The 14544-nt window shown below is 41.6% G+C and overlaps 1 protein-coding gene across 1 annotated transcript; it reads right to left on the reverse strand.

Moving 5' to 3' along the window:
- Positions 1–2955: 2955 nt before the first annotated feature.
- On the reverse strand, positions 2956–14530 carry PGRMC2 (progesterone receptor membrane component 2). The gene is made up of 3 exons (XM_063157097.1): positions 14200–14530; positions 4916–5071; positions 2956–4178 (listed from the first exon to the last, which is right to left on the reverse strand). Exons 1-3 carry the CDS (start codon positions 14528–14530, stop codon positions 4081–4083), a joined length of 585 nt encoding a protein of 194 aa, XP_063013167.1. The 3' UTR covers positions 2956–4080.
- Positions 14531–14544: the final 14 nt, after the last annotated feature.

The raw sequence follows: 14544 nt of genomic DNA on the forward strand, positions 1-14544 counted from the left end.
GCTGGCTCTTGTTGCTGTTGGAGAGCAGATCATGTTTTCCTACACTGAGCAGCAGCAGCCTGTCTGTGTTTTAGCAGGGATTGGGATTTCTGTGGCAGATAAAGCACTGGAATAGATGGAGAGGAGTTGGTATTCATGGCAGCCTCCACGCTGCAGCCTCTGCTTCAGGCACTGCTGAGGTGACAGATGACACTCCCTGGGAGAGGAACACTGCAGAGTGGCCAAGGATCTGACAAATCCCACAGCTACACCAGGCTTGACCTCAGGAGTTTTCTTCTCTGCTGCCCTCAGCCTCTGTGCTTTTGGGATTTCAGGTAAACAACCCTTCACCTGGCACACAGGTTGTGTCAGAGCAAGCTTAAAGCCAAGCTGTGAGCACCTGTTAAGAAACATTCACCTTTAACCATCAATTAAAAGCCAGGAGAAGGATTTGCCTTCCATCTGTTATCCAGCTTGTAAGGCCAGAGTTACATTATTGCTGATTTTTAGGGTGAAAGGAATAAATAGCCAAATCTTTTCTACTATTCCATACACAGGAATAGTACCTCTCCCAAGAGGAAATAAAACCTCATAAACTCTTGCTGTGTTGTCAAACAGAATTTTGTCAAAGAGACTCAAAACCTTTAAAAGGTTTAACTGCTCCCTGCCCTTTACAGCAAAAACAGTAAAATCAAACTGATTCTGCAGGAAGAAAAAAAAAGTTAGAAAATAGCTCAGCACTGAGAAATTTAAAGTGCAACAGCATCCATAGGAGAGTGCCAAACTGATTTTATATGCTTTGTCCAACTGAGAATAATAGAAAATTTAAGCCTTAGTCAAGGAAAAGTAGATCTAGCTCAATAAAAAGATACAAACAAGTACAAGCATGTGAGATAATTCTGTAGTCCTTACTGAAATTCAAAATGTTCAGATCAAGTAACAACATGGTATTTTTATTCTGCTTAAACCAAGGAGGTTTGAAAATACATCTACTGCCAAAATGAAGCATTTTTGGGAAGTGGTGTACAAAATGAGGTAGAAGTGTCAAAACAAATGATGACTAAAACTAATTTAACGTCAAATCTAGCCTAAGAAAACAAGTAATATATTAAACTGGAAATGTATTTTGTTTCTGAAGATGAGACATTTTTCCATCAAGACCCTCATGTTGCTTAAACAACATTTACCACAGCATCAACGTGCCTGTCATTTTACCCAACAGTGAATTCTGACCAAGAGATTGATACAAATGTTCCAAGGTTGAACGCCTCCATCAAATTTTTATAATTGCACTGAAGTTTGGATGGATCTGATGTTATGCTAAATTATGTGTGTCAACTTTTTATAAATATGAAAGCTACAGTGTGCTTTAAAGCACTTTTTTTAGGTTGTCAGCTTTAGATCACTAGTATGTAGGATGGATGAGGTTAATTTAAATCCACTAAACATTAAGTCTATGCAATGTTCTGCTGCCATGGGACAAGTTTTGTATCCTTCAGAGTTACCATTATGGTGCTTCAAAGCAAACCTCACCCTGTACTCATCTTGTTGTTCAGCTAATCCTCAAAGTTAAATTTTAAACATTGTCCTCCTAAAGCAATTTTGAAACTCCAGCAGCAGAACTACATGTAATTTCACTGGGATTAAGCTTCACTGAATTTCTAAAAGCAAGGGAAAGGAGAAGACTGCACTTGGGCTAGTAAGTCAGAGCAGATACAAAACTACTCTCCCTTCAAAAGTTACCTTTCTTGCAGCAGTAGGAAATTAGATACAAGCAGGAGGAGCAGCTAATGCTACAGCTGCACTGAGTGAAGAGCAGAGAAACTCAGAGCCAACAACTTGCAGCTATGGCTCAGTACAGCAGAAGTTGTAACACATACATGTATTTTCATGTGCAAGCCTGGGGACAAACACTTATCTGATTGTCCCAAGGGATGTTGGGCAAGCTGCCTTTTCTTGTTCCACAGCTAGACAAGCTGGGTGCCATGATGAGCTGCAACAGCTGTGCAATAGCTAAAAGTGAAAGGCATACTGTAAAACCTTTTACAGTGAGACTTGCCTAAAAGAAAAAAATTCCCTAGCCAACATCCAGATATAGAACTGGTGTTTAATTACTCCCAGCCCCTGTCCTATGGTTAAAGGGAGCTTTTATTTATCCTGTTGGTTCCCACTGCTCCATCTAAAGCACGTATTTCTGGGGTTAGTTCCAGCAGCATGCCCAGCATTTCAGCAGAGTTAGATGATTAGCAGACACTCAATCCAAGCCTGGACACTGCTCAGCTTATAAGGATGTGACTCAAACAGAAGCCAGTGCTTGCTGCATTCACACCTCCAGGAGTGTCCAGCCTGCAAACACTTCTATGGAGAAACAGCTCCATTTCTGTTACTGCTTCCAGGCCAAAACAGTTCTATTTCAAGGCTGGAGATGCAAGAAACAAGAGTTCACCCTGCCTTCTAGGACATGTGAGTTACACACGATTCCACAGAGCAGTTTTTGTTTATTTGTTTCATTTACATCAATATGAATCTCTTTCAAATAGGAATAAAAAAGTAGCCATCCCTGGAATTTCACAGTTTACATTTCAACAGAATGTATATATATATATATATAAACTGTTACTGTAGACTTAGCACAGGTGAAATCTGCAACCAGAGGTACAAACACAAGCCATGAGGCTGCTGCTCTTGTCCTGTTAAAGCCATGGGACATATTCCTTACACTCTATGTTGCACTTAGTTACTACAATGCTTTGTTTTTATCACTCTTTCCCCCACCACCATAAATTCACTGGCACAGGTTTAGTCTCTTAAATACAGCTTACCTGGGTAAGTCTTTGGGATTCCTCAACAGCTGGGACTTGAAAGGGAAAATAACTCCACCAGGACAGAGAGCAGTGGCTGCTTCATCTATCCAAGACTTGTCCCCCTTTTTATTGCACCACATTCCAGCTTCCACACAGAGTCTGACAGCACAGGTGGTATTGTACATGCTTTATTAAAATGGTACTCATATTTACAATATCTGCAGAACCAATCCCTCCCAAGTCTTGCATTCAGACAGACAGACACACACACAGACACACGCGCAACGCCTTCACTCTACGGGGGTGTGAAGGCTATGCTCCCAAAAGTTAGGCAGCTTCTGGAAGAGGAGGAAGGGAGACTTTTTTTTTTTTGTGTGTTTGTAATTCCTTAAAAAGAAGCATGGGAGTATGCATTTGGCCATCACAATGCTAATTGAAGTATATGTAGTATTAACATATGGCAGTAACACTGAGTGCTCCTCTTTTACATTCTATACACAGAATGACATCAAGGTTTTCCAGTCAACACAACATTCCAATTCAGTCTCACTGCTGCTTGTAGTGACTATGAAACCGCAATTTGGGGGCTGTCCCTTAAAACAATTCAAGTCTATGGAAGCTAAATAAGGCACAATTAATATTTGATTTGATTTAGAGGATGGGAAAAAAGGGGAGAGGCAGGTTTCAGATAATAGTTGTTGTAGAAGAAACTTTTTTTTACCCAATCCTTTTGAGAAAAGGATGAATTTAATCCCCATCCTAATCTACGTGGACTTCTCTTAGAGAACTGAAGGGTTCTGCTGGGCTTCTGACACCCACACACAAAACAAAACTGGAAATTCACATTTTAACACCAGCCTCAGTAGTCTCACCTACTGCTGCTGATGTGGATGAGCACATCTTTCTTTTAATGCTCAAGGAGAAGACACACACAAAACAAGATTCAAACCTTCCTCTGAGCTTGAAGACTCATCTTTTAGAGAGCTTGTAAGGTACACTAGTTGAAGGCTTCAGCTTACTGATAAAAAGGAATAGCATTTTTACCTTTAAATCCCTGGCCCCTCTTCACTAACGAAGCCTAACCAGACATTACAAATAAACTGCAACAAAAAATTTGGCAGCACAAAGAATGTCTAGTATTCAAATCTTCATTTGTGAGTATATTATTTTCCTTGTACAAAACCTGTTGAATGTTTTTTCGCAGCAGATGAACTGTACCCAAAGATGCAGGACATTCTGTGATGGGGAATAAGAGGTTGCAGTTCCGAAGGCCCCTGACTTTGGTTGTTTACAAAGTTCATTCCTGTTTAGTGTGATCCTTGGTATCTTCCTCATCTGTGTATTCTGATGGTTCTTCCCCTGGTTTTAGGAGTCTACCTACGTAGTCATATTTTTCTGAAAGAGATTTATGATTCCATTACAATTAAATACAGCTGCATTTGCTTGCTAGCCCATACTACTTCAAAATCAATTTTCTCCTACACACTACAGTTCTAAATCTCAATCACTGAAACTGATGGTAATTCAGCAGCAAGCTCAGCCTCCTAAAGCAATCTTTCTACCATTATTTTCTCTAACTGTGAGTACTTTGTTTCCCTTCTCTTCCAGCTGATCAGGCAAGATTTATCACCCAAGGGCTAAAAACCAATGCTCTCCAATCCTTCAGCCTGTTTTGATTCCAATTAGTGTGAAAAATTATTCCCCCTCCCTCCAGAGGCATAATTCCTTATTTGTCAGAAATTATTTCAAGACAACTCATTCAACTCTTTATGTTAAAACAACTCTTAGTCCCAATGATAATTCCATGGCATCCAAAGCCAACAACGTCGAGCAGGAGTTCCACTAGCTAAGCAGATGAGATTTGGGAGTGAAATTCTGTGCCAAAGAGCTAACAGAACAGTTTTTTTTTTGTATAAAAATAAAAGTTTATAAAAGCTGTAGTGATATATAGTGAAATCCTCTGTGGAAAAAAGCACAGCTAAGAGTTGAAATCAATGATCCTTGGGGGTCCCTTCCAACTCAGCATATTCTGTGATAATATTACTGTCAACATCTCTTTAAAAGCTTCCCCAAGCCCAAATAAATCATTTTTATTAAAAGCATTTCCTTAAGCTGATAATTTCAGAATTTACCTTTAAATTGCATTTCCCACTCTCTTACACTTTCCATCTGTACAGCATTTAAGTCCGATAGGTCATCATATTCATCTCTGAGTGCATCTTTATCTAGACAGAAAGTTGCTAGTCCCCTGGAGGCATCTCTGCCAGCAAATATTCCATATGGACCCTCTGAAAACAAAAAGACAAAATTGATACCTTCATGTCTTTGCTTATGGTGACCAAAGCTCAGTTCTTTATGTAGTCTGCCAAAGCCAAACATGAAATTTCTGCAGTGATGGGAACAGCAGCACTTTCAATGCCATGGCTGTTTGACATTCAACAGCACTGCAATTCAATCTTTAATATCACTAGGAGATAAAGTCTGCTGAGACAAGCAGAACCAGGAAAATAGCTTTGAAGGGATATCTGGAAAAATCCCTGTCAGTTGATGCAAGCCAGTTGATGCAAATTCCAAAGGGACCAGAGGCTGGAATTCAAAAGAAATACACTTCTATTAAGCAATACATTGAATATTTACAAGTCAGATATGAACAGAAGCAAACTGCATAGACATCTTAATTAGAAATCCATTATTATAAATAAATAGAACTTAAGAGGGCTAATTAATGATTTCACTTCACTTACAGAATCACAACAACTTTCTACATCTTTTGTGACATTTCTCACTTCTGAGGAAGTACTCACTTATTTTGGGCAGCAGATCCCCTATACCCTTAGGGTGTAAAGCTCTTGAAACCAGTACAAATTGTCAAATTAGGAATATAAAGCAACTGCTTCCTCTGTGCTTTCTGACCAATGCAAAGCAGCACAAATATCCCAATAAAATTCTGAGCAATGACTGTGAAATAAATATTATTACTGAGAGAAATGGATGGTTTGTAAACCAACAATTTGCAGGGTAGGATCAGTAACTGGCTTTCCCAAATTTTAATTAACTCAAAGAACTTTAGGCATATTGTTATCTTAGATCTTCTTGACCTAAAACCAAATACCTTAAATTCAGATCAATTAAAAAAACAAAACCAATACAAAAAACCTCAAAAATCATAACAATACACTTTAACATTTTCTGCAGTAACTGCAGCAGCAGGCTTGCTACAGAGTGGTAAAAGGCCAGAACCCTTCTCTGGCTTACCTCTCAACAGTGGCCACCAGCCTGAAGAACAGGCAGCACCCAGGGGCAAGAATGAACAAGTGGCACACACTGTCCTTCACCCCTGTACTGCCTGCTGGAGCACCTCAGAGCTCCTCTGCAGCAGGATGAGCCAGGGGGAATCATTCCAAAGGGCTGGTTCTGCCCAGGGGCTCCCACACCTATCTGCTCCTGCTGGGCCAGCTCCTGAGGCAGGGAAGCTCAGCACCATGTGGACCAGGAGAAATGATGTCCTCACCACAACTGCTCCTGTCTCTCCAGCCCAGAGTGTTGGCACTGTGAGCTGCTCACAGTCAAACCTGAGAACAGAAGGTTGTCCTGGGTGCCAAAGACAATTCCCTCCTCTCTCTGCAAATAAACCAACTGGTTTCAAAGCACCATTCACCAGAAGGAGGAATTAGAGAATGAACTACCAGCTGCAAGTTTGCACTGTACCAGTCTGACCACAGTGATGAACAGCATCTCTGTGCTCATCCTTTCAGGTATTTAGCTCAAGAACAGCACCCATGAGATCCATCAGGGATCAGGACTACAGGTACAGTGCTTCAGGGACACAAAGCCAAGAGGGCTCCCTTTGCTATCTGTGTCCTGAATTAGCTATTTATTTGAAAAGCAGGATTTAGAGACTGAAATCAATCCTATGGCAATGCACTCTGCATGCCTGGTCACTTCCAGAGGACAGGCTGAGAGGCACCAATGACCATCATCTGCAACACAACACAGAGTTTCTGCAAACAAAAAGTTCTGCTTCAAGCAAAACCCAATGATTGCTCACTCAAGTGATCTGATTTTTGTATAAACAGCTCTTACAAACATCACAATTAGTAAATCCTTAAAAGCAATTAGAAATTGTTACATTCTGACCCCACTAACAGTATTCTGTCCCCATTTTTTCCTTTCTCTGAAGTGTTTCAAGCAAATGTCCATGAATCCTACTATTTGCACAAGGTGTTTTCCAAACTCTGGTTAATCAGAGAGTAGCACCCTGCTGCCCTTCCATTCTACCCTGCATTTAGTGGTTTATGGAGTTTCACAGAACCTGCTGAGATGCCACCTCTTGGTCCACCAGCTTGATTCCAATGACTTCTATTAAAAAGAGAATGATATTTATCTGTATCAAGCACTGAACATTCTTAAATCTCAATAACACACTTAATTGAAAGCATGAAAACTTTTAGAATACATCAGCTTGCATTAAAATCAATGGATGCAAAATTTCTGCAAGCATCTTGTAATCTCAGATGCCACACCAATGATTTTTTCTTTCCTAAAACTGAATTTGAACTTTAAGATTGCAGAATGATTTTTCCAGAAGTATTCAGAAGTCACAGAGGACTCATCAAGCCACATCCAAGCACTCAGTGGAATGCTAACTTGTAAAAACCAACCTTTGGACTGAGCAGACAGCATTTGAAATTCCAGCTCTGCAAATGGAATTTAGAAATGTGTTCTATTCTTTAATCCTATACTAAAAGGTAAATATTGAATTGTGATTATTAGTAAATGGTGCAAGCTTGGCTTCACCTTGCTTCCTAAAGCAGAAGTTCAGCAATCCCAGTATGAGCAAGATCTACTTCAAGATTTAAAGCTTCCATTCAGGTGCTTCTACACAGAGTTTAAGTACAAATATTAATATATTAATAAAAAACATACAGCTCTGGGGTTATGCTCTGCTAGTCTATTACTCCCTTTTATATAAAGAACTGGTGCAACAGCCTGAAAAAGCCATTTTGCACATCAGATTTCACTGCACTTGGGGAAGTGTCCAGGAAGGTGCCAGCACACAAAATCCCAGGGAGAAACTATCTTTCAGGAACATGCTTGAGGTGGAGACATCAGTGCAACCCCAGACACCCTCCCACAGAGCTCTTTCATGGCCTGATGCAATTTACTCTGCAGGCCCTACCCACAGTCCTCCTTGCCTTTCCTTTCCTTTCCTTTTGTCTGCCCACCTATTTAGCCTGGCTGCTGCTGTAAATAATTGATTGCAGCATGACATGACAGACAGGCTGAAGAGAGGCAGGAACAGTGGCTTGGAGCACAGGTATGGAAACCAAAGCAAGCTTCTGAGACATATCACTACATTTCAGTGGGGGTTTTTTGCTGTATTCCCAAATTACCCATTTCACAGTCAAATATATCTTTAAAAAATTCTCCTCCCACTCCTGTTTGGGATAGTACAACAACAAGAGTCAGGGAAGTGTCAAAACCAATTAAAACATGTCTGCTATAGGTTACTTGGGTATATGGAGGCACAAGTTTTCCACAAAGGAAAGCTGCTCCTTGAAGAATGCTTTTATTCCCATCATGGCTTTCACATTTCAAGAGCTCTGTTCCAGAGCCTGTGTTTATCTTAGCCCTGAGAGCAGTTATCAAGCCCACAGATTTGCCTGCCTATCTGCACATCTGTACCTCCACGTCCATACTCTGCATTTCCCCTGGATAAAGTCCTCATCTACCTTACAACTCCACCTTGGATAAAGTACACCCTTCTCTCAGCTACAACACATGCAAAACCTTGCTACCCACCACCTGCACAGCTTCACTTCCTTTCACAATCCAGTTAAGACTTTAGCAGCCTGGATGAATTTGACACCCTGCTCTGCCTGATATTTGTCTCTATTCACAATAAACCTTGAGATTTGGTAAAGTCAAAGTCTCTTCAGACCATAAAAATACAATCTTCAAAAAGATTTCTGCATCCCCTAGCATTGGTTTGATTCTCTAATGAAAATTTAATTTCTCTTTGCAGACAAGGAAAAGATCTATTCAACTTAAAGCAACATATTAAAAATTTTGAACAACAAAGTTTTTATTTGGAAGTACTGCTTCTAGTCACTTCCTCCAAAACAGGGTGAACTGGATCTTGGAACAGCACCTATTTCAATTTTCAGCCAGTTTGGCCAATAGTTCCCCCAGCAAAAGCTATGCTGGATCCAACTTCAGAGCATATTCCTGGCTGCCAAGAGGCTCCCTGAGCATTTCAGTTTGGGAGCAGCTCTGTGGAACATCCCAGACTATTGCTCCAACAGCAACGTTGCACACTGACCTTTGGATGGCTCCAAGGGGCAGCACAGGGAATACACCACAGACAGCCACATGTGGACTCTACAGCTAATGAAGTGAGAGCTGAGCTCAGAATTGTGCTCCTTTTCACAAGGCCCATGTGATCTCTCTAAAGAAGGCACACAGGTTAACAACAAAGTTCAGTTTTAAAGCAGCAGCTTTGGTTTCTTCATCTAGTCAAAAAGCACTTTGAAGCAATCACCAAATATGCATCTGTGGGTCCATACAGCACTGGAAATAAACCCCAGATTTGTTTGAAGTTTAGATACTCATGGATAACACTCATTAATCTGCAGACAAGAATAAGGACTAATCTCCCTTTGAGTAAGGGCAAGGGGAGACAGGCTACAAAATTATTAACAACTCCATTATTCTATCACTTTGCTTACTTTCTCCACTCCACACTGAAGTGAAACATTCACTGGCTGTTTCAAATTTTGTATCTGAATCCTGACACGTGTTTGCTCAGTGTTGCATCTTTCAGGAGAGAATGAAAAACTGCAAGTTACACTAAGCCATTTGGAGATGTAGCTTGAAAGCAGAAGGTTTCTAATAACATTTATCACTGGGAATTCAAGGTGACATAATTTTAACTTTACTGCTCCAGATTCACATGAAAGGGAAGATGTGGGTCAATTTTAACTTACAGCCTGCATGGAAAGGATGTGTCCTTAGGAGACCAATCCACATGCTCAAAGGGAACTCTACAGATGTGAAATGTAGATCTAAGATGGGAATTGCCCAGAACAGGGGTCTAAACCTGACTCCTCAGGCACCACAAGGCCAGAGAGTCTCACTCTCTCTTTTGCTTACTTGCTTTTTAACTCCGTGAAAAAAAAAAAGTGCAAGAATCAATGACCCAATTCCAACTAAAGGGGCAGACAGCAAGCACTGGTAAGAGAGCCCACAGGAGCTTTTTGGAAGATAGCTGCTTTCTTAAGGATGACCTAGGTTCCACATCTTGGTTTAGTGAAAAATGCTCTGACCACCAGTTTATTTCCTAATAAGCAAAGCTGGCCAGGTTTTTTCATTCTGTGTACTGGACTTAACATCTGCATGTGACAATTCATATTAACTAACAATTCCTGTGATGTCACTATCACATTTCATATTCTCTTGCTTGGAGCACACCTGCTTGATCAGGACCCTCAAATGTCAGGTGAATCAATGATCTCAGAGGTTTTTTCCAGCCTAATCAATTCTGTGACTGGAACATGATTGGTTTAAATAGGAACTAGGAATTTGTACACAGCTCTTATGAAACATGCAGTTGTTCAAGTTTTAGGGGATAGACTGAGGTTGTGAAAAAGGGAAAAAAAATTAAAAACCAAAAAGAGAGAGCTGACAGACACACAGGGCAGAAACAGAGGAGACAGAGTGCTGATCCTCCTGCACAAAACCACTTCACTGCTCTCCATGAGCATGGCCTGGAGGCTCAGAACAACCTCCACTCTGGCAGCAGAGGCACCACTCTCTTTAACCAGAATATGAAACAATCTCTCACCAATATGTGTGCATACACCTTTTAGTTTTACTGCTTCTGGCTGGAACTCCTCTTCTCTGTCCAGAAATGCTGAATCCCAAGGCAAGAGACACTTCCACTACATAGACAAAGTGGTGACAAACATGAGAACCACTGAGAAGACCTCTCAGACTTTACAGAAAACATTTCTTTGCCCCAGTCTTATCCTCTGTACTTATCTGTAACCCCTCAGCCTGTTGTGTTCTCCAGATAAGGCCACCCTTAACAGTATTCTCCAAATACAACATCTGGAGAGTCCCTCCTGCAACATTTCACTCTAAGCATACCCTTGGAAAGGATGTATGGAAAAGCACTATTGCCATGTGCTCAACAGAGACACAGGGAAATTTATGGCACTCAATTCCAAAGAAAGTCTAACAGCATCAGATTATTTTTATACAAATTATCAGAAAGAATGATGGCTGTTTATTACAATGAAATAAAGGCAGATTTCTCTTCCTGGAAAATGAAATGTGATGGAATATTTTTTGTGGAAGGAACTACTACTATCTAATCTATTCTTCTTGGAAAATCAGAGATCTTCATGATATGGTGAAAGACAAGTGGGATGAGAGAGGAGTTGACAGTGACAACACACTGCAGTGAAGGAAAGTCAGGAAATTGATTTTTTTAAGATCATGAAACATTAAGAAACAGAAGTGACGTGAACAGTTGCATACTCAGGGTTGCACACAATCTTGCTTTGTCATGCTCAAAGATGTGTATTTTTCATAAATACACAAAGTATTTAATAAGCTAATCAAAACCTGTTTGTGGCATTACCTTGGCATGCAAATTTAACTGCTAAATATTAAGATTTGCTGACATAAAGTACATTAACTCTTAGAATGCTCTTCTACTGACAGATACACAACCAGAAACCTTGATGCAAGTACACAAAGTTCAATGTTACTACAAATGAAAAGTAAAAAACTGTCTCTCATTGTGAGATATAAAACCAACACAGCACACTCAGAAGGTATTAATGACTAGACCCTAAGTCATGAGATGTGATTACAGATGGGAAATCATCCCAACAGAGGTTCTCTAACAGTCTGCTTATGTGATATTTTTAATAGTGCACCACTAATTGTTGACTTTATCTCTTTTGGAGTTTGTGGGTGATAAAGGGAAAGGCAATGAATTAGATTTAATAATCAGTAACAGCATTCTATGTCACTTACTCATCTGGACACAAGCAGAGGTGGAATTGGATACACCTAAGTGAAGTCTTGAAACAAATGGTGTATTTGCAGGACAGGGCAGCATTTTGGAAAAGAACTTGGCAAATAAAATTTTAAAGTGGTTTTTGGAGGCACAGACTGTTATATGTACAGTGTAGCCTTTCTTTATTCTTAGCTAAAATATATTAAGAGATAACAGAGACTAACAGGATACCAATGAGATAAACTGCAGAAGGCTTAAAGACAGCATGACAAAAACAAAAAAAATAAAAACTGGGAAACATTTGGACTAAATGTTCAAAAAAATGAAGTTTTCAGTCATGGCTGTTTGAAAGGAGGGCTTCAATAGTCTATCATTATTTAAAAATACCTTTACTGTGTGTATGTAAAGGGCTCTTCAATGAAATGGACCAAAGTATAACAGGATTTGCTGGATGGAAACTTAAAGTCAGGAGAACTCTGAATAAAACCAAAAGTTTGGTGGCAGCTTTAATGGAATCTCAATAGTTGGACAAAAATCTGGACTAGGTGACAGTTTTGTGCATTTTAAACTTTCTGCTGTAAGTAGAAGAAAAAGGAACACCTTGGCATCCAAACTACACTGGAGGAGGAAAAGCTGACATTACTATGAAGAGATGAGCAGTGACCTGCCACCTGAGGCAGCCACTTTACGTGACATTAACCCAGCCCTCAGCTCTGCTCCCCACTGCCCTCCAAGCTGAGGCACTCTCTGCACATCAGCACCTCACAATCTGCTAAAGGCTCACAGCCACAGCCTGAAACATCAGCACATGCACCATCCCAAGTGACAGATCTGAAAACCATGTCACTCCTGTTAGAAAAAGGCAATCTTTCACTACAGGGACAAAAAAATAAAAAAAGCCTTTGTCCCTCTAGATGAAAAGCTAGAAGCACTGCTTCTAAGGAAAACCAGCTGCTCCCAGTTATCAGAAAGCAGAGTGATGTCCTAGAACATGAAGTTTTAGCTTCCTCACAATGAGAGGCCTCCAAAGGTTGACAGTGTGAACCACTGATGGTATCTGGAGAGGAGAGCCCAACATTTAACTCTGATACACCAAAGGGAGGAAGCCAATGTTTACATCAGGGCTCAGTATTATTTCACAGAGCACTCTGGCAGCTCACTGGTGTTGAAGTTTCATGCAGTATGTGTATTATTGTATATGTGTAAATGTGTATTACCTGCACTTCATGTCAGCACACAGGTCTCAGTTTAAAAACCCCTAAATAAGAGAGACAAAAGAACTAGCCTGATTAAGTGGCAGGCAAGCTGCAGCTCACCAGGCTGCATTTTCTCAGCTTTACTGGTTAATAAACAACATAAAGCACGGCAAGGTACTTGGGATTCCACTGTGAACTTTTACAGTACCCAGCCAAAAAAGCATTTCAGCTCAATTACAGCAGGTTCACTTTCTGCAGCTGGTATCACCAACTTGGAGCATGAAGTAGTTACAAAATTCTAGCCCAGTTCAACCACAGAACTGCTTGTCCCTTCCCTGCCAAGAACCAAAGGCCTGTAACATGCCAGCTTTGTATTTTTCTTTTTGGAACCTCAATTATTAAATAGTAATAAATGATTACTTAACTTGAACTATTTCCTGGGGGAGTGGGAAATATCCTCTCTCCCCTCCACCCCTCTCCCAAGGAAGATTGCCACGGTTATGAAAACTCCTGCACAGTTTGATTAGAGCAAGTTTTCCAAACCACCATTGTTTAAAGAAGAAAATTATCAGCACTCATAAGCCTCATTTCCTTTGGCATCAGTCGTGAGCACAGTGCTCAGCAGCAAGTTTACCCACCTCATCATTAAGAATGCTGCTTATCACGACAAAGTGTGCTGCAGTTTCACAGAGTACAAGGTGAATACAAAACCAGAACATTTCTCTGAAGCCTGCTTTTGTGAACCTTCGAAATACACATTTCGTCTCCGAAGAGGAGTGCTGGCTGGCTGGCTGTTTACGAGATTGGCTTCATTTCTGCACTCTTCCCAACAGCAGCAGCACCACACTAGTGCCAGAGCTCTCCTTGCCTATCTTTATCCCGACTAAAAGTCCCACTCAATATGGCATTTACACCTAAATAAATAACCAGCCGGTTGCCTTCCTCTCCTGAGCCGCAAGCGCTAGAACGAAGAAAGCACTGCTCAGCTGCACTTGGGAAACCTACTAGAGAAGACAGAAAGGGGGGGGAAAAAAGAAAAAAAAAATAGAATTAACCACGGCACATCCAAATGGAGGCATCTGGGCAAAGGACGGCTGTCTGAGGAGAACCCATTCCCGCTGAGCATCATCCCCGGTGGAACAGCGCCGGTGGGTCCCCGGCCGGGGCTCCCCCCATCCCCCCGCCGTCTCACCGGGCCCGTAGAACTTGCTGCCTTTGGTCACGTCGAAGACTTTGCCGTTAACAGCCAGGAGGATGCGGGGATTGCGAGCGCCGTCGAACTCGCGCAGCTGCTCCAGGGAGAAATCCCGGCGCTTCATGCGCGGCAGCGCGGCGGCCTCGCCCTGCCGGGCCGCGCCCCCCGGCCCGCTCCGCGCTCCCCAGCGCAGGTACAGCCGGTAGGCGGCCAGCAGCGCCAGGGCCAGCAGCCCCACGCCGAGCAGCAGCATCTCGCCGCCCGCCAGGGCCGCGCCGCCCGCCGGGCCCTCCTCAGTCCTGAGCCGCCCCTGCCCATCGTCCGCCATCGCTGCCCGGACAG

The sequence above is a fragment of the Melospiza melodia genome, chromosome 5, assembly GCF_035770615.1.
Source record: "Melospiza melodia melodia isolate bMelMel2 chromosome 5, bMelMel2.pri, whole genome shotgun sequence".
NCBI lineage: Eukaryota > Metazoa > Chordata > Aves > Passeriformes > Passerellidae > Melospiza > Melospiza melodia.